Source organism: Thunnus thynnus, chromosome 3 (assembly GCF_963924715.1).
Source record: "Thunnus thynnus chromosome 3, fThuThy2.1, whole genome shotgun sequence".
Taxonomy (NCBI): domain Eukaryota; kingdom Metazoa; phylum Chordata; class Actinopteri; order Scombriformes; family Scombridae; genus Thunnus; species Thunnus thynnus.
The window spans coordinates 8,602,208-8,629,234 of NC_089519.1; the positions used below are offsets into that span (position 1 = coordinate 8,602,208).

Sequence of the window (27,027 nt, forward strand, 5' to 3'; positions counted from 1 at the left end):
GACATTCATCAGTGCCTGACGTGAGGACAGGAAGCATGATGATAATTCAAACGTCCAAACGTACAATAGGAATCACTGGAGGAAGCATCAGCTGTAACTGGGTTATTTTAATCATCTGTAATACACCGCACAAGCATGCCGTGCTGTCTTTATCTCTCACAGTCTCTCTCCCCTGACAAACACAGATCATCATCCTTCCATTATGTGAATGCTTTGCAGGCCGTATGTTTAACTGGTCTTTTGTCCATCCCAATGCTGCTACTGTGTGCTGTCCATAATGCTTCTTCTACCTGAAGACAACATTCCCATTGCCTCCTCCAGCTGGTGGTTTAATAAAGAAGTGAATGATTAACAGAAAGATCGTTGGTGGCTGAATGTTCTCAATCTAAAGCGTTGACTCTTGAGATCTGTTACTTCTTAACATTTTCTAATTAGAAAAGCTTTAGCAATAAAAACAGCAGGTTGAATTTCTTCTTAATTATATTTGCACATTTTTTTATCACACAAGAGTAGTGCAACAATAGCAGTTAAAGCAAGACTATGTGACTTTTGAATGGAAAAAAAGCTTCTCTATCTCTCTCTTACATGGTGTCTGGTATGACCAGTAGCTTATGGAGGCTTTAACTTCAAATAGAAATTGCTGTGTAACTGATATTACTCAGTCAGTTTGCTGACTTCATGACTCTTCACTGCTTGTGCTACTGATAATATAATTATCTAATTATATATCTAATTATCCCATAATTGTCACTTATGGCCACAGCAGCTGCTGTTGGGCTAAAGATGCTAAAGTGTAGTATTACTGTAAACCAACAGAAATGCAACAACCTCGCCCAGTTAGTCATGTCAAAAAAGAGGCAACTGATAGGTCAGGCAACATAGATTAAAAAAATATTGTGTGTTATTAATGAATATTCATTTATACATTCATACAATATAAAAATATGTGTATGTTCAGTGTTTGTTGGTCATCTGCAAATGCTGAGTCAAGAAATGCTGCTGCAGCACACACTGGCTCCTGATGTGTGAAGATGGCCTGTACTGCGACTGTGTGTGTGTGTGATAAACCATTACATAATATTCAACACTTACCGCAGTGAATTAATAGAACGGACGTGTAATTAAAGTTTTTGAGCCAAGGGGGTCGTTTACTTTCATTAGGACTCGCTCCTAACACTCCCACCCACATATTGTGCCGCTCATGTTTTAATCACAACGATTTGTCACTGTTATCCTCGAATTCAGCATGAGATGCATCATTAGCATCAGTTATTACACAAGTCTTAGGACAATGAAAACATCAACTTCGACAAGTATCCACAGCCTCTTTGTCTTTCTGTTTAGTCAACATGATCCGTGGTTGCAGGGCCAGATTAACCTATAGGGGCCAGTACGTATGTATTGGTTAGTTATTGTCAATTTGTTTGGGTTAATGCAATTTAACAGTCTGCTCATTTACATAGGAATGTTCATCATGTAAGCGCAATATAAAGTACACTTAGCCTTAGTATATACTTAGCCTAAAGTATAAAGCCTTAAAAACAAATTATAACTCGGGGCCCTCTACAAAATGGGGCTTTACGATTAGGCAATAATGCAGGTGAGGCCCCTGTCATTTGTGTTTCATTATAAATAAACAAATTTGTAATTAATTGAATTACCACAAACTTACTGCCCCAGGGTGAATCTTGAGGGTTAGGAGCCCTGCAGCAGCTGCAAACTTTGGCCTTTCTCAATGAAAAACAGGACAAGAAAAGTATGAAAAACTATCTTTATTCTACATTTTTATGTAATTTACCTCAATGTACAGTCTGTAGGATAAATTCTGGAAACAAATAAAACACTGTTCAGAAGAACACGAATTGATATGCATAACACAAAAGATTACCATAGTTTAGAAAATGAAAGGTGACTGGTTTTGGCACCTGTTGTTAGAGTGGATGCATTGTGGGCATCACGACAATTACAAAAAAAAAAAAAAAAGAAAAGAAAAAAAAAAATCTTCTAAAGCACTGTAACCTGTTCACCAGACTTTAGTAAGTCCAACGTCTGAGTGACAGACCTCTGTGATATAAAAGTTAACGAAAAAATGTTATTTGGAAAAAAAATATATAATAAGGAAAGGAAATGGAAAGGTCTATTTACAGTTGTGTAAACCAAGACCATTTAAAAACACTAGCTTAGAAAAATAAAAATAACCCCATGGTGTTGATTACAAGTAACATTTTAGTACTGAACATGCCATTCACATTTCCCTTCATTGTAAGTTTTCTTTTTTTTTTTTTTTACAGGTTTACAGTTTTTTCTTCCTGTGTAAACTACAATGACAAAAGTCCAAAAAGCTTTTCCTAAAAAAAAAAAAAAAAAAAAAATGCAGTCAACATAGAAGCAAAACCAATGCTACCATCACCACCTCAGCAGAACAGATATGCTTGTTATTTCCACATGCATACGCAAATTATGCAAAGAAAAAAAACAGTTGACCATTTCTTAGTAGCGATGCAGCTGCCTCATGTAGCAAATCCAGTCATCCTATGTTCAAGACACAAATCAAAATTGAGAATACAAATATTTCATTTGTAAAAAAAGAAAAAGAAAAAGATAATATGTTTCTAAATTTTCTTACTTGAATTGAGACATAAAGTGAAACACAACTTCCTCCACGTCACAACAAGCCAAACTGAAATGATGCTAAAAAAAAAAAAAAAAAGAGTTGACGGCATGTTCCTTCCCTTTTCTGGCCAACATCAAAGGGCCGATCCCACACGAACACGACTGATACAACATGTCATGACTAAATATAAGATGAAAGTAACATTTACGTACATGATACACAAGACGTTAAAAAAAAAAAAAAGGAAAGAGTACAAAGATCAGGTCACATTGATTGAACTTGAGCTCCTGGCAGCTCTCTTGGAGAAGTTCTGACAAAGTTTGAAACAGTTTTGGTTATTTCACATGAAAGATTTCTGGTTTTTTCGCTGTGCTCTTCTCGCTGGTTTTAAAATGGGCGGGGCTCAGTAGGAAAAGAGGTCACGTACTTCTGTGCACCAATCAGGATTTAGTAACATCTGTATCAGAGTGTGATGACACTTGGTGGGTCGTTTGGTCACTTTCAATGAAATCAAACCAAACTTGAGAGTCATTAATATATAAAACTCAGAAGATCTACTAGTAACAGCTACAGTAGAAGCAACACTATAATAAAAACGGTCAATTCACAGCGTCGAGGGGCCCCGACAGACGAGTGTTGTACACATACGCCTCCTCCGCACAGCCTCGCGCACGCTGTGATCGACCGGGATGAAGCAGACATCTCCTCAGCAGATGAAAACACAGAGGTGAAGGCAGCTAAGCTAATCACAGTTTGAAGCCAGTTAGACCGAACGAACTGAGCTTCACGCATCCTAAAAAAGCCTCATTTCCTTGCATACGGAGGCCACTTGCACACTGCTAGTACATGACAAAAATCACTTCACACATCTTGAGATCTCAAAGCAACTTGAACTGGACAAAGCTGTCTTGTATTGTATATCCCCTGTATCAAAACCAACCCCTCTTGAAATACAATAATCAAGTTTCTTATTTAACCGAGTTGAAAAATACTGCATGTTAGCTGCTCGTGGCGTTAAACCATGAACCATGATGGCTATTTACAGAAGCACTACTTTAGGGTTGTCATAGAGACTATCGGCATGTAATACAGTTACAGTACTATGTCCTCATTGTTGCTTGGTAACCAAATATCAGTTCAACAAAGCCGTGTGCCACATGTTCTCTCAACCAAACTTCAAACAAAAAAAAAAAAAAAGAAAGAAAAAGAAAAAGCATCTGGTTCTTGATCGGTTTAAACGCCGGCTTGTGCTTCAGTTTAGCTCACCGTCACTCAGGATGCTACTTGTCCGAGTGAGTCTACTTTGGCAGATACACACACACAGATTCACAAACACACACACACACACCCTTGCATACTTGAACAAGTTAGAACAAAGTACCCCTCTATAATGACGAGACAAAATGAAACAAAACTAATCGAATGTTGTTCCCATGTTGCATTAAAAAAAAAAAAAAAAAAAAAGTCTGTTGTAATGTTTGCATCTTCTTTCGGCTCCGGAACTTAAAAAGTGTTTTCGGGTCGGTCGTATAGTGAATACTGTGTCAGCAAGGCTAGTTTACAGTCTACAGTCAGTCCAAAACTAGGTCTTCAAAGACAGCTTATAAAAAAAAACATCATGAAAGATAGTGTGTTTACTCGAGTGTGTGTTTGACTGGAAAAAAATAATACAGAAATCAAATCAATTACAAAACCATGAATGTTTCTTTCTTTTTTTTTCTATAAATGAAGCTAGGAAAAGTTGGGTTTTAGCAGACCAATCATGCATACAGTCTTCTGACAGTCATATGATCTGTCTCGCTACTGGTCCTTTATACTTTTCTCAGAAACCTCCAGTATATATGTATGTATGTGTATGTGTATGTGTGTGTGGTTTACTTAAAGGTGCAGTGTGTAGAATTTAGTGGCATCTAGCTGATTGGACTTGGCAGAAATGGAATATAATATTCAGAAGTATGTTTTGATTAGTTTATAATCACCTGAAAATAAGAATTGTCTTTTTGTTACCTTAGAATGAGCCCTTTATATCTACACAGGAAGCGGGTCCTCTTCAATGAAGCCCGCCATGTTGCACCGCCATGTTTCTACGGTAGCCCAGAACAGACAAACCAAATGCTGGCTCTAGAGAGGGCCTTCTGTGTTTTTTGCAGCCACCGTAGGTTCTCCTACACGCTTGGAAGGGGAGGGTGAGGGCGAGGTATTCAGTTGGTTGCAATCTGCAACCTCACTGCTAGATGCCACTAAAACCTACACACTGGTCCTTTAAATCACTTTTGGGGTATTTACATAGACTTACATTCATTTTCTGGAGACCTACCCTAACCTTAACCACTGACCCAAAAATCAGCGTTTTACCAACTGGGGACACGGCTTTTGTCCCCAGTTGCACAAACTGACACCAATTAACTGGTCTTAAGTCTGGTGTATGTCCCTGAAAGTGACTTACATCATACACACACACACACACACACACACACACACACACACACACACACACACACACACACACACAGAGGAGAGGTTTTTCCTCCCTGCCTCACTTTGAGAGAGATCACTACCCAACTCTACAGGGAAACATACAGTAAGGCGGCAGGAACAGGAGCGTGGCTCTCTTCTTTAAGCGTGCAGTTTATTACTCTTCTTCTTCCTCCTCCTCCTCCTCTTCTTCCTCTTCCTCCTCTTCTTCCTCATCGTCGTCCTCGTCGTGGCAGTGAGTGATCTCCTGTGGAGTCTGGGGGAACAGGTTGGGAGGTTTGATCTCGCTGAAGGAGCGGGTCAACTGGTTGCGTTTGCACTCCAGGTCTTTGCAGTCGCTGCAGTGGGTGCGGTTGCGAGTGGCCAGCGGTGACTCGGTGTCGATGTCCACGTGGGTGTGCTCTACTGTTGACTCATGAGGCATCTGGGGAGGACAAGATGGGTGGTCAACCATTAGTACAGTTTATCTGACTGTCTGATGCTGATAAGTTGTACTTTGCTATCATCTAAGTTGATGGTGAGTTGAGGAAGGATGTTGACATGTTTTCACAGAGAGAAACAGATGTTGAGAAGGATCTTGCAGCTCTTTATTTTTCCATAAAAATCAAGAGCTGCATAAAACTTTCTCCATAAATGAAACATTTGAAGAAGTCACTGTTTGGTTGATCATGGCAAACTGTGGAGGCTTAATTAAAATCTAGACTTCTATTATTCCTGCAAAATGTAATTTGGAGTAATAAAAAAAACTAGTATATATTGGCTTCTGTCAGAGGTATAACACACAAATAAACTGTATGATGAGAACTGTTCTCTATAGAGCTTCTGCTGCCTGGAATCTGCTCCCCACAGACATGAGACACACCAAAAAGTCACTAAAACAAAAATTGATGAATCTCACATAGATGTTTCAATTATTGTAGTTTTGAAACCTTATTGATTATTTTTACTTTCCATCTTGACAATTTAGTTTTTGTTTTTATCGTCTACCTTTCCATATATATCACTTCTTTTCTGGTATTTGTTTCTCTTGTTTTATTGATCAATGCCATTTAAAAAATTGTTATTTGTTTTCTTGTAGCACTTTTTATGTGGACCCCAGGAAAGCTAGTGACCACTTTCGGAAGTGAATGTGGATCCAAATAAAGAAGGAATGAATGAATAACTGCTCACAACTCATGTCCAAAAAAAAAAAGCCATAACCTGTGATGAGGAAGGGCCACACACACCAAAAAAAACCCACAAATGAGTCTGGTTTACAGTCTTGGTATGAAACAAGACATTGAGATATTCACTCAGATGCTCACCAGCACGTGTGCGGCTCTGAAGAGGTAGCTGAATGGATAGTACAGCAGGTTGATGAAGGAGGCTGCGTACAGGTCGGCATAGCGCATCACTTGGGAGGCAAACAGGGTCTGTCTGGAGCCACTGCGGAAAAGGCTACCCATCATGCCGTAGCACATATCCATGTCGTGTGTTACTTTCTAAAAGGAAAGAAGGAAAAGAGGAAGACACCGGTGAGCCTGATGATGATGTTTGGGGCCAAAGGAATTCAGCTTTTCCTTGATTTTTGATTTCAAAGTAATGCCAATTAACAGTAGATATATCAAACTACTTCCACTAGTCACTAATCTAACTCTTAACAGTTTAGTATCTAAAATTGGGGCGTTGGTGTGGTTATTCATTAATATGACAGCACTGAGGGAGAACAATCTTTCTATTGTTCTGTTCCGACATCAAACAGCGACTTTCCCTGCAGCCATGTGGACAGGTCTCTTGTTGTCATAGCAATGGAGGTGATTAAGGCCGTACCTTGACTCTTCTCTGAATAGTGCTGATGTCTGGCCTCTCGTTACTGCTGCTGTCCAGATGTCTGAGGAAGGACAGGGAGAAAGACGGAGAAGACAAGAGAGTGTGTGGGGGAGGGTGAGGGTGGAGGGATATTGATATCACTCTGCTGAAAGGTAATGTGTCAAAAACGATGGTGCAACAGCGAGCTGCGCCAGGCTATAAATAACGTCAGTGCACCCGGTTATCAGCTCCTTTAGACTTTACCCTATTGAGCCTGTTCTCTCTCAAACACACGCTCACATGCATGCAAACAGAAAGCGAAGAATAGCTGAATTGGGGTAAGGGACGGTGATGAGGAGGGAGGTGGGATATAGTGAAGGTAGGGGGGGAAAAAAAGCAGCTTAAGGTCATAGTTCTTACTTGTAGAGTTCTGCCAAGAAAATGTCCAGGCCTTGCAGTTCTTCGAATAATGCTGGAAAACACAAAAAGGAAGTGAATCTCTGTCTGCTCACTAATATTTATAGTACTTATACAGTGTTCTGGCTTTCGTTAGCAAGAATCGTTCATGATTCTGTGAATGTGAGATGTGTGAGTGTAACTATCAAGTGTCAGTTTTGACTTTGCACTTACTGATTATACAGAATCATCTGTATCATATTTTGCTAATATGCGACTCATGCTTTTTCTCAAACTCGCAGGTTTGACATTGCAGCTGCTGTTCTAGGTCGGGTCCCTGTTGAGACTGTTTTCTAATGCCGGTGGGACTGCAGTACTTGGGATAGAATAAGGCTAACTGGCTGTACTAGTGTATGAGTGAATGCACTTCGAATTTATCACTATGTCACTGTGTTTGTGTATTTCCGTGCGTCTGCGTGTGCAGACTCACAGCTCTTGTCGGTCCACACGTGCAGCTCCTGGGCCAGCTCGGGTATGACCAGGAAGGTCCTCCAGCCTTGACGTTTCTTGGACTTGAGGATGTCTCCGAAGATATGGTCCCCGATGTACACGATGTCCTTCCCCTTGGCCCCCAGCAAGTCGCACACGATGTCTGAAGAACCTACAGGACAATGACTTGACATTACACATCGCGTGTAATGGAAAAATCTTCTCAGTTCCACCAACAAACAACTAAACAATAAGATACAGGAAAAGAAACTGTATCAGTCTTACCTCCAGAGTAGACTATACCATGCTGCAGAGGTCCTGTGTAGGTTCCTATCTTTAGACGCCCCGTTGTCTGAAATGAAGAGAAAATACATGTAACATGGTACAAGAAGGCATGTAAAGCAATAATGGAAGCACTTTCCAATCTGACAGATGGTTATAAGTGATTTTGTTGCTAACCTGCATAAATACCAGTCTTTCACAACAGAGAATTTTTTTTTTTCAAATTTACATCATCTCCACTCTGGATTGGATCAGAAATCAGAAACAGCAGCATATTTAGAAAATCTATAGGACTGAACAGCTGCTGTGTACATAAACTGTATACATGCTTATAAATGCATAAATGAGAATAAAATAAGGACTGGCAGCAGTTTAAAATGCTGTCATGCAATAGGGCTTCAATTTTGTGGATATGCCAGCGTTCAGATGCAGTGCAGTTATTAGTAACATGTTCTCTGTCCCAGCTGTGCGTCTTCTCACCGTGTCGACTTGTCTGAGCACCGTACCCTCAGCGAAAAACAGAGGCTTCCTGGCGTCCACCAGGATCAGATCAAAGTAGGACTGCCAGGGCCGGTGGGAGGTCCCGGGCTGTGGAGGATAGAAACACACACACATACACACACACACACAATGCAAATATGAACATAAAAACACTTCTTTTATCTTCACCAGCATACAGTACTCGACGAATTTAGAGTGTGATCAAAGGGAAAGGAAAAATAATACTTATCTTACCTTGGGGCCATGGGGGAAGTCAAACAGGTAAGTCATGATTTTCTGTGAGAACACAACACACAGTCAAATGAAACTCAGCAGTGTTGTGACCTAATACATGTTAGTGCTGCCAACAGTCTTGCAGCAATTCCAAGAAATGCATGTGCAGGTTTTTCCCCCCGAGGAGTTTATTCAAGAGATACTTATTTATTCATCATACCTGTATTACCACTTCAACTCTTAACTGCCCTAATTACGGTTTTCCCCTGAGAAGTGAAGCTCGCAAGCGCATTACTTACATCAGTGTATTTGTAGTCACTGTTGGTAGCCAAGAAAACCTTGGCTACTTCATTCATTCTGCTGAGGAGAAGAGGCAGCTTTCCCTGGTGGGAACAGAGAGGAAAAAAAAGAAAGAAAAAGACTGAAGCGCCGAGAATCTTTACAAATCAGTCTCTTCAGAGATTAAAACAAGAATGTGTGACACTAAGTGTGTGTGTGTGTGTGTGTGTGTGTGTGTGTTCTCTTTCACAGTGCACTTGTAGCATCCTTGATGAATACAAACTACTTACATCTTTCACCACATACTTATCCAAGTTCTCAACCGTCTTCTCCTTCAGAGTACCCTGAAATGTAAGACGAGGAGAAATCAATCCATTCAGTAACAATCAGTGAGCTGTGGTGAAAGCAGCCGTGAGAGCAAAGCAGGATTTTTTTTCTTTTGTCAATAAAAAGTCAAAGGCCCTGCATCTTCTTCTAAACACAGCTTGTTTTGCCATGAAGGATTTCTCAGTGTATCATTGTCGAACATCGAATCAAAATGATGAGACTAAAAAGAAATCTTTGCTCTTCGGTTCAATGGATCTGATAGCAAAACCTGATGTCCATCAACAATGCTTTAGAAGGCTATTTTTTCTATATCAGTGTCTTGTTGTCTAACGTTGCCCAGAAAGATACAAACCAAACCACAAACTGGTAGCATAGAAAGAATGTACAGTGAGTTTTTGCCTCTAGTTAGGGCCTACAGATGACAAACGTAGGTCAGTCAGTCCATCTAACACCTGCTAGCCACCTTGGTTCACTTAAATTGAACTCTGGTATATTTTCCCATTTAGTTCAGTTCGTTGAGGCTTGTGTGAAAGATGTCGATCACACCCTGGTGTGGACTAAACATCTGGACTGAGACCGTCTGAAAAAGCAGACTGAGGTTTGTTTCTTGATGTGAAAGCAAAGCAGATAACCATGGTGATTTATTTCAAACATGTTAAAATAACTAAATAAAATATATTGGCAACGAAACAAAAACAGAAAAAAACAAAAATAACTGCAAAGCCACACAAATAATGACCTTTCAATGTTCCAAAAGCCCCTTTTTTAAATTTTTTAAGTTTCTTTTTTACTTCATGTGGTAACATGTGTGAGTCGCCATATGAGTTTAGGGATTTTCCTTGATACATCAGAAAGTGAAAATGAGTTAAACCAGTGGTGTGCATGTGTCCTACTCCATATATTTTAGCAGTTCCCCAACAAAAAATTGAGAGAAAGATAGCTGGTAACTATCAATAACTATCCCCATCATTCAACTGTCCCTTCTTCTGGTGCCGTCACTATTTGGTCCAGTGTGATCTATTAGATCCAGTTGCAGTCTTTACTAATTATGGTCAGTTATTTCCTCGTGAGAAGACACCAGAGAACATGAACAAACACACAAGAAGCAATAAAGTGTAGCATGACTTGCTGTCAGTCACTGGAATTAGATTTCCTCACGTGGGTCAGTGATCCCTGATGATGTAAGCATGACCCCCGCCACAACTGTCCAGTAAATGATTTACCTGTCAGGCTTTATGACCTCAAGCTTACAGCTCTTCATCATTTGTAAAAAGCCAGTGCAAACACAAACTGGGCTACCCTGAAAGTTTTCCACTTGTGCGAGGTGTATCAAAATCTAAAGGGCAGTTTGCCACAAGCTCTGAGCATATTATTATATACATGTCTAGGAGACGGGAGCACGAGCAGCACCTAGGTTTGAGTGTGAATGGCTATATGTATATGAAGCACACACACAGTGTTAAAACCACAACTGTCAAAGACGTCTCACCTTGAAGTGGACCCAGTCGACGGCGTCGCGGACGTCCTGGAACATGCTCTTATAGGACATGAAGAGGTCGCCGTCCTTGAAGCCAGTTTCACAGCTGGGGGAGAGGAGCAGAGACACACACGTACACAGCCGTCGCACAGGCCACATCTTTACAGAACGTTTTCAAAAACATGACATTTGTTTTTTGTTTGCTTTTAAATGGGATAGCCTTCCCTTGTTGGAGGGGTCCCCAGCCAAACAGGAAAGCATTCTCCCCCTAAAAGACCAACAACCAGGTTTCAGAGGACAAAGGACATGCAGCCATTCCAGATTACATTCTCAACAAATTTACAGGCCATTGTATCTTCACCTTATAGTAACATTTAATAAATTACCTCATAGCTATATCAATATGTCATTCTCTAGAAATAGTTAGTAAAAAAACGTTTTTCATTTCTGTCTCATTCTGATAAGAATCCATGCTTTTGTATAATTAGTAGTGGCAGAGATTAATAAATCACTGTTACAGGAAAAGTAAAAGTAGACGGATTCTTTGACTGAGCTGCCGTTTGATTTTTCATTTTTACAAAATTAGCTGAGATTAGCAATTGAGGCACCTGGACCCTCCCATGCTGTAGGGCTTGTTCTTGACCCAGATTGGCTTGCAACTGTCTTTGTGTCACCATGCGGTGCCCAGAAACTTGTTGCATGACAGATAGTGTGACTAACAATTGCTTACCTTGTGTATCTGTCACAATTGGAGAAGAAATCCACTAGGCAGGCAAAGAGGTAGGTCTCTTTAAAGAAGACGGAAAAAATGGAGAGCAGGAGTCAGTATTGAAGCAGCTTGATCAAACTTGTCTTTAACCTTTTAAGCCTCCCTCAGAGTAATAGCCAGCATTTAATCTGCTAAAAAGCCCTGCGTTACAGATTTAATTTCTCTTAAATTGTCCCACAGTATTCTCTTTCATCTTCAAAAAGACCTCACCTGGCAGGTTGAAGAGTGTGTTAAGGATATAAAAACGCTCTGTATCATCCCTCTGGATGAACTTGTTTGGGTACCGCTCTCGGATCTCAGGGCTGAGGAGACAGAGAACGCTTTCAGATGCTCACACGTGTGTAATAACAATTAAAAACATGGTATTGTATTGTGTGAAATCTGTCTCGAAGATACATCAATAGCAGAAGAATGCTGGAAACACTCACCCTCTGAGGAAGTTGAATCCATGGACACACACCAGTATATTACCGTAGGCATCAACCTTCAACAGGTTTCCATACATGGTGTCAAACACAAGGCCCCTGAAAGCAGGAAGAAGAATTAAAAAAACATTTCTAACTTATTTCATGATCATGAAATTCGTCATCTTAACTGCTAATGTTTCTGACATTATTACAGTTATTATCAGAATAGACCAAAAAATATAATTTAGACTGGAACTGAACTTTGAGGCTAAAATCCACTGAGGCTAAAAGGTTAAATGGACTCAAATCAGAAGAGATGAGGTGATGGAAGCAGCAGTTGGCCTTTAACGTGCTTGTCATCGTCACCATCATCATGTCTGTGTAGCGGGATGTGATTCGTCTGACCTGGTGGGAAAGGATGGATCGTAGACGAAGCTCAGCAGCTCCTGGGGGTAACCGATGGAAACCAGTCGTTCCACTGTGAGCTCAAAACCTAGTGACTCGTACTCTGGTGACTTGTACACTGGAAATGAAAAACACACACACACACAAAATTAGTTTACCAAAATTTACCAACTGAACCGCAGCATTCCCCATCATAACAATCACACATACAGTATAATGCAAAAATCATGTTGGGCTCTGGAAACCTGAGATGAGAATTTGGAGTCTTTTTAAACATGATATGAAAAATGAAACAACAAATAAATGAACATTACACAACAGCTGCAGCGTGGGCTACTCAGCACTAAACACAAACAGATGAAAATGTGGGAATGTCATCATTTAGAAGGTATTGATCATAAACCAAAGTATTGGAAAAAGTTTTGACCTGAGGTTTGAACAAAGTTACCACAATTCAAATCAACAACTGACTGACATTTGGTCCTTCAAGTCAAAACCGTTATCATGGCTAAAAATTTCAGGGTATAAAAGGTGAAATTTTAGTTTTATACAGTTATAATGAATAGGAGCACAGATTCTCATCAATTATACTGGTATCTGTGTTTGTGTGGAGGTCGCAGAGCACATGGCAAACATGTTAAAATTTACATAAACACTGTAGGATGTGTACACCTGAGGAGCGTGACCTGTGGGTGAAGCTGTAATTACACAGCAAACAAACTTTGATTAGAGGTGACACACACCCGGTGGACCTCACTCATGTTACACAACATGTACGTGTGACTTTTTCCAAGGCTACCTCATCCACTTAAGACTCTGTGGTGTTGTCTCAGTATTTTGATAACAACATGTTCTAACTCTCCTGTGAACCCTCTCCCTCCTCACACACACACACACACACACACACGCACACACACACACACACACACACACACACACACACACACGCCCCCACTGCCCTTCTCTTCCCTCAACAACGGCCTGGATGTTCCGCACGCAAATCCACAAAGAAACTGGATCAGGCGTGAAAATGAAAAATCACTCAACTTTCAGCAGCAGCTCTAATGAGCCCTGCTGAGACCAACGAGCCCGCACCCTGTCACCGCCAGAGCCGGATATTTACCCCCGGAGCCATACCAAAACCTAAGCGGGGGTGAGCTTTGAAAATAAGAACGCAGATTGATGCTAGGCTCCGAAACAACTGGCGGAGGATTAAAATGCTATCTGACACTGGGAAAAGAGTATGTCAGATGTTATAAATACAAAACGGAGAATGCACTCGTGTTGTTGCCTGCTTTCTACACTCCCAGTGGGGCTGTGTGAGGCCCCTGGAGGGGAAGAAATATTGGCTGATGTTGCTTGAATAGAGGACAGTTGGTAGGGGAACAGCACTGCAGGACAAACAGGAAAACATCTGTGTCCTACTCTGTTAAAGTGCAGCAAAAAGTGTGTGTGCGTTAGTGATACGTTCTGCTTATACACAGAAGCATAATAAATATGCACATACATGTAAATCTTGAGTTCAGTAAAGACCTGTTGCTGAAACCGCTACTCCGTAAGCCTGAGCTTGTTTCTGCATTATAATCACGTAACCTCTTGCAGTTCAGCCCCTCCTCCCTCGCTCTCCTCCCCCCCCGTCGTGTTCTCCCAGCAAACTGAGGAGAGTTTGGGCCTTCTGCCCAGAGCAGTAGCGTACACCAACTAAATTGCCCCCACCCACCCCCTCTTCCCCTCCTCCTCCTCCTCCTCCTCGCTCACTTGTCATATTCCTCTTCCAGCTCTGAGGCGCTACAAAGAAACCTATTTTGAGAGCTGTTTCCCCTCCGTCACCTTTGCTATCATCACTCTCTCTTTCTTTCGTTCACTTTGAAGCTCTGTTCATGTGGTGACCTTGGGGCAGTGTGGGACGTCCCCCCCCCCCCACCCCACCCACCCACACAAACACACACACACACACACACAAACACACACACAACTTAGGACACATAAAAGCCCATCTTATTCTAGGTTATATAAAAAGGTGAGTTAGACTGCTTATTTAGGAACAGGAAGTTGTTTTGTGACATAATAAATATGGGAGATTATTGTCAGGCTTTATTGGCACAGTTAAGAGACCAACACTACTAAAAAGTGTGGAATCAAACATCCTTAGTGAGTATTTATTAAGACTTTAACACTCAAAAACGGAGCTAATCTGCTTCACCAGGACTGTGCAGGTGTGGTTCAAGCTGAGTTGATTGACAGTGTTGGCGACAGAAGTTAACTAATTTGGATTCAAATAATACTAAATCCTGATTGGTGCACAGAAAATATGTGACATCACCTTTTTTTCCAACTGAGCCCCTCCCACTTCAAACCAACAACAAAAGACACAAAATACAGAAAACTCTCATGTGAACCATCAAAACTGTCCAAAAAGTTTTAAGGTCATGAATCATCACGAATGACATCACTGTTTCCTGTTTTTATTTTGTTCACAGAGGTGAGTTAAATGACATCACAACCACTTCATTATGAAAAACCTGAACAACAAGCCCTCCCTTTTAAAAACATCACTCAGACACATGACACGCTTGGCCTACAGTGTATGCTTTTCACTAGTAATGCTAGACACCTCTCACTATTTCAGATGTTAGACCGCTTGACAGTGGTCTGCGGAGTGACTTACAGATCTGTTCCGACATGAAAGCAACGCATGAGGTTACGGGTCATGGAAAGTTGTGTATTTTAGTAATAAATGTTGTCAACAGATGTCATTGAAAACTCGTGTTTACAGCGTTTCTGTGCAGAGCGGAAATTGTGTGATTGTTACTTAAAATGTCCTTGACTCCCTTGTGTTTCTGTTTTATGGGAGTCCTTGCTCTCCTGCTGTAAGCTCTTCCCCACATTTCTCACGCTGTCATAATGTCCATGTACACACACACACACAACACACACGGCCATCTATTTAGAGCTGAGGCGAGAAATGGCCTTAGTTTCAGGGATCTGTTACCTTGTATCCCTGATGAGATTGTTGCCAGATAATTATACTCCCACTGCTCCGATTGCTGAGGTGTGTGTGTGTGTGTGATGTCTCCACAGAGTTTATAGGCCAGGTCACCTAAGGTCAACATGTAATGTACACCCCTCACACACAAGATAAACAACCACGCACACCCTTCTACTAATAGACTACCAAATCCAAATCATATTAAGTGTCCCACACAGAGACTCTATCTGAACCATGTCACATAGCTATCTATATTAGAGGCCAACATCTTAATCGTCTTAATTTATCTGTAGCCACTAATATGCAAATGTAGGTCTTTGTCACAGATTTGTGTGACATTAACAAGCACGCTGTGGAAAAATGAGAAAACTTGAGCACAGCCTCGGGGACCTACATTCCAGCCAAAAGTCTGTTGGAAAACTGGGACAAAACTGTGTGTATCTCTCAGTGCAATCTGGTCCTAAATGTGTGTGTTTGAGCAAGATTTTCTGCAGGCTATTATGTGCTCCCTTTTGGAGCACAAAGAACAGATGAGGCAATACTGTCTCATGCAATGTTGATCTAGTTCACAAAATCTTACAAAATCTTATGTGACGTCTGTGGATGTGATAGTAGTGAATGCTCAGCATTAGAGACGTTCCATCAAGAAGCCTTTTGGGTGATTTATAAAGATCAATAATTTTATCCTGAGTGCCTCACAGCATCATGAAACAACGGGAGTGAACTGACAGTGTCCAGGCCGTGCTCTGTCCACTACGTCTTATCTTGTCCATTATACTATTAATGCTGAAGTTTTAGAGTTTTTTTGCAGCACCATTATAGTGTAATATGTGATATCAGTATGTGTCATTATTTAGTAAATGAAATCTTAAAATATATCTTTGTTAATGGATAACAAGACAGAGTAATGTCTGTTCTTGACTAATGCAACTCAAGTTAAATACCCATAAATCATAGTACATCATCACGTTGCACAAAATGATTCATAACACTCAGATTTTAAAAGGCCATGAAAACATATTTTCTCTTTCAGTTTCTTCACTGGTTTGAAGTGAGGCGAAGCTCAGTTAGTTAGTGATGTCACTTTCTGCTGTAAACCAATCAGGATTTAGAAATATTTGAACCAAAATGTAAATCACAGTTGAGGGGTCGTTTGCTTCGGTTTTCAGCGCTGCCAATCAAACATGATGGAACGACACGGTCAGGGTGAAGCAGGTTAGATGTTGCAGGGTGGGGTTTTTTTTAACCTGAACTTAAACTTTGATTTTAACTGATTTAGTCATAAATATATAATGTTATGGAGAAAAACTTAAGATTTGAAACCAAGCTTTGAGGCGCTTTAAAGGAGTAGTTACCCAACTGTATGGAAAATTGATAGTAGACATATGATTTTACAGTGTATATTGTAATATTACCCAACACGACCAAATGTTCAATATGCCTACATATACTGAGGGAGAATAATAGAAGAGGCACAACTATATCAAATATCTTCCTGTTTTCAGACACATTGGGATGCTTTATCGTGCTTGTACCATGACTTAGCAAAAGAAACAGCAACAAAAAAACCAAGACTTAACTTCTTTTAGCTAAAATGATACTTATTTTTGGTTAAAAATGTAGCAAATCGAACCCTTACATAAGTATGAACATAGTATCAAGTATTAATCATACAGTTTAGTATGGGCTAGGCTACCATGAGCATGGATTCAGAAGGGGGATTTAACTGTTGACAGGAAGTATGTTTAAGGGGTCCTGATAGACGACCGAAAAGGACTCCTGCCAGCCAATCAGAAATCCGACCTCTCAAAACGTTTCGAAACACACATTTCCTGCTTGTGTTTTCTAGTACTTTCTATACTTAGTAACAGTGCTTTTACAGTGCATTTCATAATGACATCATATTTTGTCCAGATAGTCCCAAGAAAAACTTTTATAGAAAAGCACATACTCTAAACACCATTAACACCTCATAAAAACAAATATGGCATTAGACCAACGCGCTGTGGTCAAGCAGCGTCCGTTCTACGAAACTAGCGGCTCTCTGGAGTTGATGAAGCGCCTCAGTGGTCAAAACCTGAACACCCTCCAAAGATACATGATAGCCACACTTCCAGCAAACATTAACACTTGGTTATGAGCGCCCATAAAGAGTCATGTCAACAGCTGAGCGTCCGTAAAAATCTCCTCTGCACTCTGGACGGGGATACGGCCCTCACGGACAGAGAGAGGGACTTCGAGTGATCCCGGTCCTCTAGGGAGCTGTCACTAGTGAACTCAACAAACAAACGTGACCCGCTTCTCAAAGTCACGAAGATTTATTTTTAGAGACGGAGACCAAAAACTGGAGCTGAGTCACAGAACAAAGTGGCATAAAAAAACATGAGGATAATTTTGGCCCAGTTACTGGTCAGTGGGAAAGAGAACGTCTCCATGAAACCAACTTTGTGTACCAGAGTAATGCTATGCTTAACATTTTGCTATTCTAGTGTTACAGTGTGCTCAATGTGTCACTGGCATTGACCTAAATAATATTTTGGTAGACAACAAGCTGCAGTTCAGAGGGGATGATAGTGACAAATACAGAGTTTGAAAAGAGGGGATACTGTAGATTTTAATATCTACACCAGACACATGAGGTCAAAGGACGTTCAGCAAATACAGATTTGTTTTTCTAACTCCAAAAGGTGAAAAATCACAAAATAAATTACATTTACAAAATCCTTTTTTTCCTGTTTCTGATCAGAAAACCCATCCATGGATACATTTATACTTATCTCTGCACCTTTTTTTCAGTCTGGATTTAAGTGACATGTTTATTAGAACTAGTCTATATTATTAATATGGCAACAGAAAGGACAGTCAATTCAAGAATGTATTGTTTAGGATGTCCAACATTGTTAAAAGTTGCCAGAGCCCATAGTGATGTCATACAAGACATTCAATTAAGCAGCTGAAAAAAGCATTTAAACACTAACATTTAAGCCACCTTAATCAGCAAATGTTTCATATTTCTCCTCAATGCCAATTTCCATATAATTTCTGTGGATCCAGGAATGATTAGTCAGCTGTTTTGTCTCAGCGATGGCGAATAGTTCAGTGAATGTGTACTGGACTTACCTGCTAAAGTGTAATCCATATCAAAGCCGAAGCACTTAATCTTCTCCATTGCCAAGCTTCTGTTGACGAACACTCTAGAGAAAACAAGATAAGTACATGTTTTAGTTGCAATACATACTTACAACAATAACATCAGCATTTATTCCGGCAGACTCAAGAGAAGACACTGTTCTCTGGTAAAAAAAAAATATTCACTTGCTTTTTCACAAACTGAATAGACCGACTATAAACCCAGAAAGTTGGATATAGTGGCTCCATTCAGTAGCAACAATGGGCTGATAATGTGAAAATGTACCAATAAGTGAATGACACAACAAGAGCGACACACGGACTGTTTCTGATTTTGAGTGTGCGACGCACAAATAAGGTTTACACAGGTTTGAGCGATCTTGTTTCGCTGCCTATAGAATATTTGGCAAAAATGTGTGTTCACATGGAGGTTATAAGCAGTCGTTTGCCTTTAACTTGGGGTATTACTGTTGACTTTAGGAGCCTTTATCAAGAATTCATCCGTGTCAGCAGGTCACTGCATGACTTCTAAAATTAAACAGTGGCCATCAAAGAAAGAGAGTCCAGTAAACTTTAGTACTACTGTTAATGAAAAGACACGAGGTACCGAGAAGAGTGAACAGATAGTAGAAGGTTTCATCTAGCTAAGGATATCCTTTGAAATCGACTGTGAAACGCTACACATTTTTCTGAAACTACTATTTCACAAGTAGACTTGGCATGTCGTTGAGTCTGCCCATTTCATTGGTAACTGGAAGTTACAGAGTGCTTGCTTATCTAGAAACTGACATTTTAGAACATTTCCTCTTCTTGCCAGCCTGGTTTTTAAAAAGAAAGATGTTTGGTTTGAGCTTTTGAATGGCTTGACAAATCAAATGATAAATACTGTCAACTGTGAATATATCTTCATTCAGTATTTTTCATAGACCTCCCATGGGCAACAAAGTACTGATTATGATAATTAAGTGCTACCCTCTGTGAATTAGAATTGATATTTTAAACTAAATGTTTAATTTAGTGATATATCATTAATTAATAACAGATTACACAATTCTGCAGCCCTAGAATGAATTTAAGAAACATGAAGTTAAAACTAGATTTTCAGTCATTTAAAAGCGCAAAAGGTCTTCAGTCTGGTGATTGGTAACGTCACAGGAAGCTCTAAAGCTGGTGATGGTAAACCCGACAGACTTAGCCCTGATTGTGACAATCTTCCAGGAAACGGCTCCACTGTCCTGCCTCATAAATCAGTCAGGAGGCTGGAGGTCCACACCGGCCACAGTGATAGACATTGTTTACATAGCCTCGCTGACACGGCTTTCACAGAAAAGACAAGTCACACACTGCTAGCTTAACTTCGACTGCTGGCACAGACCTACAAAGCTTATCTTAACCATCTGTGACTGTGCTGAATGTGTAGCTGTGTTCCCTGATATTTCGACACAAGTCAATATTTAGTTATGCTAGAAATAAGACGTAAATCAACTAAACGGTTATCGAAAAGGTCAGACTGAAATAAAAAACAAATTTGGGTCGACCCTTGACTAAACGCAGATGTCTCACAATGACACTCCAAGACAACTAATCCTGTCATTAATCTGTGACAATGACCGCTTCATCTTCACCAATCTCTAAAACATTTGTGAAATACCTTGCTGCAGATCCATAGTGGACGAGTTCCCATTTAGATCTTTGTCCAGAGGAGGACTGGCGATGCATTCTGTGCGAAATTAAACCTCAGTTTGACTCTCCGTTGGTCTGACCTGCTCCAGCAACACAGGGCAGCAGCTCTGGCCCACAAACAATACTCGCCCCCCCTCTCTCTCTCTCTTTGCTTTCTTGCCATTCAGAAATTTTCTGACTTGTTGCAAAAATGATTGTGGCTATTCCGCGTCATTCTCTGTTGTTGTGTGCTGTCAGTTAGGGTTGTTGTTGTGCAGCATGATGTTTGTGGGCCCTCAAAGACATCCAGAACAATCACAAGTCAGGTAGAATCAAGCAAGCCCCAGTCCTAAGCTATAGCTGCTTACATTACTGAGATATTACTGGTTGACAGTACAGCTCGCAGGGGCAGCAAATTTGACCTTTTATTATACATAAATGTATCATATGGAAGCAAAGGAAAGCAATTAAATACATGAGTGTGAATTTTTATCACTACAAAATACCCATTTGTTGGAATGTAAATTAGACTGAATTGATGGCATTTAAATATTTAACTGTTTTAAGGTTCATAAATCAAGAAAATTCAAGTGTCCAACTTCCCCAAAAAATATATTAAAGATTTCTAGATATGGAAAAATGTTCAGATCTTAAAATTCAAGTCAAGTCGAATCAAGATAATTAAATTGCATTGGTTAACTAACTAACTTAAGGGTAACCAAAGCCTGACATACATTCAAATAAGGGACTTTAAACCTCAACACCTTTTTTTTTTGTTTGTGAACTTGAAAAAGAAAATTTTTGAAAAGGGAAAAACTTAACTGACAAAATATTTCAATGCTATCTGTTCAGTAGCATTTAATATTGACGTATTGAGACTTTACGGTCAGGATTTCTCTGCATTTGGTGAGCCTAAGCCTTTACCAGTGAGAGAATTAAATCTAAATCTTTTCTATTTTGTTGTGCAGTTGTGATTTCACATATGACATGTGTTGCTTGTGGGAGTGGATGTAAAGGACGGCCATAAATGATAACTTAAGTAAGCTGGTGCCTCTCCTATGGTCACCTGTATTGACAAAGGGTCGGGTGTAGGGGTGGGTGTAGGGGGTGGGGGTGACTCGATTACTGTATTCAGCTTCGACTTTGGTCCCGCTGACAACAGTATTGCCTAAAATAGCTCACATGGGACAGACCGCACCTACAAGAGAATCCCTTAACAACTTTTACTTCATCTGAGCGCAGCTGTGCAACAATCTGACAGATTTTTTCCACTGCTGTCTAATCTCATGTAGACAGTGATTCCACTCCATGTGATACAAAGTTTATCTGCGCCGGGCAAAGTCGTCACTCCTCTGCTATGTGATACACAGTTCTCGCTATCAGGCTGCATTGTTTGAGCTGGGCTCTTACCTTGAAGGAATGGTCTGTGTCTGTGAGATAAACAAAAGGTCATCTTTAATGGTCTCTTAAATTTGAAAAAAAAAAAAAGATTAAACTGATCAAACAGCCTCTGTGAATTTAATTAAACAGAACTGCTGTCAAAAATGCACAAATGCATTGTTTCATCAGGCTCTACACTAACTCTGTATCTGTGTGTGTGTGTGTGTGCAGCTCACAGATAAGTGACAGTTGCATAAACCCTGTGAACATGGCATGTTATATAATGGTATGGAACAACAGCAGAGCCCAGTGGACATACATGTCTTACGCTGAGTTAAACATTGAACAACACACGTTTTATCTGGCTTCCAGCCAGCATGGCCACAGGGTGTTTTCCAGTCAACAGGTAAAGACACAAGGATATCTGTATACGGCAAAGCCCCCCCGATCGGGCCATTTAATAAAGCAACTTAAGTGTCAAAACAGTGTAATCTCTATAAATATGGAGAGCATCATCTCGCCTTTAAGGGGAATCCGAGCTAAACGTGCTTCAGATCCATGCACTCGCTCCTGGGATCTCAACAGTGTGGTGACATTTTGCCACGAGGCGGACAGGAATTTTGCATAACAGCCAGAGAACCACACCCAAGACAGAATGAACTGTCTGTGAAATCAAAGCTAGCAAAAACTGCTTTACAGTACATCATAGCTCAAACTCACTAAGTTAAATGACATGGCCCATTGGGTTTTTTGCAACAGTGCATGAGAGGAAATGTGTAATACAGGATGGCAACTACATGAATAAATACATAGTACACAATAATAGGGACACTTAACAATGAATGATTATCAGGTACCTTGTCTTTAGAGCAGTCTATAATGTTGGGTCAGTGCCAGGAGAGTAAATAATATAGTCTCAATAAGTGGTTGTGCAGTTAGTCCGTGGCATCTTCCTTTGTTAAAGCAAGGAAGGAAGTGAGACAATGTAGAAAATGCACCCACTAGATGTTGCGCAATCTGTGTGGCAGGGAATTCAGTAGGGAATGTGAAATTTGAAAGTTACAGATATTAGCTGAAATATTCTGGTCTTAATGGGAGCTTTTTGAATAAATTTGACTTTTCTGATTGAGTGAAAAAAAATTCAGTGAATGCTTCTAATAGCACAGCCATTCATAGTCCATTTGACCCCATTTCTCAAACTGTTCAATGATTAAAGAAACCACAGAATGTATTGGATCAGACTCCATCCAGGCATTAATAACTGAGGTTTAACAGTTTTCTGATGACTAGTGTCTGCACCACAAAATGACCCTTTCTTTTTTGTGTGGTTACCCTACATACAGTCCCTATGCAAATGATTCATTAAAACTCCATTATGAATACAAATTCTGCTGAACAAACGGAAACAGTAATATTACAGAAGGAAATACCGAGGTTCATATTTTGTTATGCATTTTTTTGTCTTGCCCTCGGGTAAAATCAATCTGTGGGTGGCTGTTGTATCATAAATACGTCTTTATGAAGTTTTGTTGAGACGCTGTTGTAGAGGAAAGGATTCACTCACATAGTTATCTCTGAAGCCACGGATGTAGAGCAAATACTTTGTTTAGAGTCTGTCGTACCTTATCAGTGACCCTTCAGCAAACCTTCTCACTGCTGATGCAGTTTATTCATGTTTGGTATTCGCCATCTTAATTTAGGAAATTGCTGCACGTGTATGTCATTGTTATGACTAATCCATCTGCAAGTTGGGAACCAGTTTAGGCAATGACTGGAATATTTTCATCATGTCGCTTCGACACTAACAAAATAAAGAGGTGATTGTCAGACCTTTCAGAACATTAGGATTTTTAAATTCCTGCATAGTTACAATCTGGATGTTTTTGCTATTTAAACCACAGTTGTGTTTCACTGTGGAAAGGCTACATTTTTTGCCTTGCTGTACATTTCATATCATAAAATGTTCATGCGTCCTATCTAAACATAGTTTCGGGTAATTAGAAAGGTGCCGTTCCCGCCCTCGGACCTCCACGTGTTTCTAACCTGTGATATGGCTCTCTCCTGTATTTTTTCATCGTCAAGCCGTCCATGTTGGCAGGCAAGTCTGCATAGTTCTGCAGTCTGTCACTCCATGAAGTGGTCATCTTTAAAATCTTTCAGTGTCTGCAGAGAAGGGAAGCAGCAAATATGGAGAGGATTGACTTTAAAATGACAGGTCACACAAAGAAGGCAGCACAATGCTACAACTTAAAAAAATACGTTTACTTAATACAAAAAAAGACACTTTCATAAATAAAAACAACACCAAAACTACCAGTTAAATTAGAGTGGCAAACTGATTAATCGATTAGTTGATTGACAGAAAATTAATCAGCAACTATTTTGATAATCAATTAATCGTTGTAGTCATTTTTTTTAAGCAAAAATGCCAAAAGATTGAGGTTTTCAACTACTTAAATGTGATGATTTCATGCTTTGCTTTGTCCTACATCATTGTAAGCTGAATATCTTTGGGTTTTAGACTGTTGGTCAGACAAAACAAGACATGTGAAGACGTCACCTTTGACTCTGAGAAACTGTAACGTTTTACTATTTTCTGCCATTTTATAGACCAAACAATTAATCAAGGAAATAATTGACAGATGTTGCAGCCCTATTTAAAATAGGGAGGGGTACAGTAGTGTATTTTCACGTCACCTTTATTTACCATAGTGACCATTTGGGAAACAAGATAACCTGAATGACAAACACAGTTTCAATCTATCTAATCTGTAACCTTAAAGAAGTTACAACTGTTATTTAAATATATGTGCTTTGCTCAGCATTGCCAGTAAGAAGATAAAAACTGCTGATAAAAATCACAATAGATCCTAAAGGCTTAACTATCACCAGTCAGTTAGGGATTTTCCTGTGATGTTCTCAAACTGCAAATAGAAGTCATGCTGCAGCAGAGGAGGATGGGGCACTGGAGGCATATAAAAACGGTGAGGCCAGTGAGGTCAGTGGGGTTGTTTAAAAAAGACAGAGCAAATATCTGACACTCAACTCTAGTCTGTCTTATGAACAGTGTTACGCTAGTACAGCCTGGCACAAAACAACCCCTCTCCGTTAAATGGCAAAGTCAAAGAACAAAGCCATGAGCGAGACTGAATCAAAATCCCGTGAAAAGATTTAACACAAGGCCGTACTTGCAGGCTATATTTATGACAAGAAAATATAGTGAAGTACTTGTGTGGGTAATTCATCGGCTCAAACATACACGTTGTTCTGCCCTACAGGAATGTAAACCTAGTCTTCCGCTTGTCTTGTTAATGACTTAAGTTGTGTGTTTTTTCTTCCATGCTGATACTATCAGTCTCCTAATGTCACTGGAGAGGCTGGGCTGCAGGGAAGCAAAGACAGAGGTCAGCCTTCTGGCTATAAAGTGCCAACACAAATGCAAATGAGATTCACATGTTGAGACAGAGGAGAACTGTCAACAGGGCCAGAAACACTGCATCTGAGCAATAGATTTACAGGATTGTGAAAGGTATACGAAGGCTTCAACATGTTAGATTTTTACATCCTGACGTCTAATGTACAACAGGAATATCTGCTAGAAGTGACACAGCTACCTGATTGCAGTCATCCCACTGCATTATGTCTTTATAGTTAATTATAGTTTAGCTAATGTCTTTATGACACCTTGGCCCACAGTATGAACTTGGTCCTGTGGGGTCTGAGGGGAGCTCTGGGTCTGGGAAGATTCACAGCTAAGCAGTCAGCAAACCTGCAAACAACTGCGACTGTTAAAAAAAAAAAGAAAAAAAAAAAAAAAAAAAAGCAAAACATAACTTGTAACAGGCTTTGTTGCCTCACGTCGACGTTTGCTGCAACAAGACTGCACGTACTGTTCACTCATGTTTAAGATGCTATCTTTGACTATACAGCTTAAATATCAAGAGTTTTAACGACACAGACGGTGAACGCAGAGAGGTTAGCTGAAGCTACTGTCAAAGTGTCTTTACAAGCTAACAGCAAAGAAAAAAAAAACCTTCTTCGCGCGGTGACCGAACAGTTATTTGCTCAACTGTAAAAGCTAGCTAATATCCCGCTAAAACAGCCTCTGTCCTGCTCTGGTTGTCTGACATTGTTGAGAAGGACAGCGCAAAAAGTGTTCCGGACAAAGCTAACGGGGTAGCTGGCTTTGATGCAGAAAAAAACAAAAGCCACAAAGTGTCGGTGCAGATTTGACTGCGTTTAGCTGCTACTGGCGTTACTGTACTCACCTCTGAGTTCCTGAATAAAACCACTGCACCGTCAGTTAGTCTGAGCATGCGCCTTGAGCAGTGTGAAAGTCGGAGGAAAGCGCTAATGTGTACAGTAGTCTATATTTCTACAGAAAGCTGCAGTCAGAGCCGTGATGTCTTCACTGTAAAGCCAGGCAGCAGATAAGTGTCCCTCCTCTCTCTTTCTCCCAGCTGTTGTTATGAGACATTCAGGGGGCGGTGTTTACTCCTGTCTGTCACGAGGAGGCGGGACTATCTGTAGTCGTGGCATAGACACGTGACCTCTTGCATCTGTTATCAGGAAGGTAACTATTTACTCAAGTACTGTGGCCTACTTAAGTACAATCTTCAGGTATTTGTACTTCACTTGAGTATTTCTATGTTATGCAACTTTATATTTCCACTCCACTACATTTCAGAGGGAAATATTTTACTTTCTACTCCATTACATTTATTTGACAGCTTTCGTTACTTTTCAGATGAATATTTGACACAATGGATAATATAATGTCTTACAAAAAGCAGTGTGTAGTCGGGGTCACGTTTCAGATGCTTATGAGTTGTTAACAGCTCCACCAAATAGTGATTTTTCCCTCTAAACTTCTCACATGGTTTCATTTCAATAAATGTTCAAATGATCCAAGATTTCATCAAAAAATCAAAGATTAGAGAAAAAGTCCCAAAATTGAAAACAAATTTAGGTTGGGAACCACTGGACTAAACTACCTAACTGTATATAAATTAGTTATAACTAGCTCCACCTCCATCAGCTACAACAGTAACATGCTGCTCTAACACTGATGCTTCAGTATTAATAATCTAATTATGACATATATAATAATATATCAGTCAGAGGGACCAAATCACTACTTTTACTGCAATAATTAATATGTATGTACTTTTACTTCAGCAGGACATGCAGGACTTTTACTTGTAATGGAATACTTTTACACTGATGTGGTACTTAAACTTAAGTAAGGATCTGAATATCTTCCACCACTAACTGAATCCATTTTTCTTGTTGCAAGAATTAATGTTTTTAGTAGACCTGCAGTATCTTTTCAGGTCAGTGCTATATCTCTGACATTACCTGAGGCCAAAAAATGCAAATCCAAAAAATCTTTCATTTAAAATGACTCAAAAGGCCAAAAGGACAATTTTGTTCATGTGCAAGTCC

The 27,027-nt window shown here is 40.0% G+C and overlaps 1 protein-coding gene across 3 annotated transcripts; it reads right to left on the reverse strand.

Annotated features, from left to right (window-relative positions):
- Positions 1-1,757: 1,757 nt before the first annotated feature.
- nt5c2b (5'-nucleotidase, cytosolic IIb) lies at positions 1,758-26,068 on the reverse strand. Of its 3 annotated transcripts, none has more exons than XM_067583900.1 (18): positions 25,851-26,068; positions 23,626-23,745; positions 18,532-18,605; positions 12,423-12,540; positions 12,039-12,134; positions 11,821-11,912; positions 11,572-11,629; positions 10,854-10,947; positions 9,328-9,381; positions 9,058-9,141; positions 8,780-8,821; positions 8,525-8,632; positions 8,048-8,114; positions 7,764-7,934; positions 7,298-7,349; positions 6,899-6,959; positions 6,394-6,570; positions 1,758-5,513 (listed from the first exon to the last, which is right to left on the reverse strand). In XM_067583900.1, exons 2-18 carry the CDS (start codon positions 23,724-23,726, stop codon positions 5,247-5,249), a joined length of 1,716 nt encoding a protein of 571 aa, XP_067440001.1. In that variant the 5' UTR covers positions 23,727-23,745; positions 25,851-26,068; the 3' UTR covers positions 1,758-5,246. The 3 variants fall into 3 exon arrangements, with proteins under 3 accessions (XP_067440001.1, XP_067440002.1, XP_067440003.1); XM_067583901.1 differs by lacking the exon at positions 25,851-26,068 and adding an exon at positions 24,842-25,821; XM_067583902.1 differs by lacking the exons at positions 11,821-11,912; positions 12,039-12,134; positions 12,423-12,540; ... (1 more) ...; positions 23,626-23,745; positions 25,851-26,068 and having other exon boundaries at positions 10,854-11,109.
- Positions 26,069-27,027: the final 959 nt, after the last annotated feature.

Bases quoted from the DNA above. Each gene is read 5' to 3' on its own strand.
- nt5c2b (XM_067583900.1), bottom strand. From the start codon at position 23,726: ATGACCACTTCATGGAGTGACAGACTGCAGAACTATGCAGACTTGCCT. The intron at 11,913-12,038 runs GTGAGTGTTTCC...CTGTCTCCTCAG, and splicing joins GGATTCAACTTCCTCAGAGG to CCCTGAGATCCGAGAGCGGT. The intron at 9,142-9,327 runs GTAAGTAGTTTG...TGTTCCCACCAG, and splicing joins ATAAGTATGTGGTGAAAGAT to GGAAAGCTGCCTCTTCTCCT.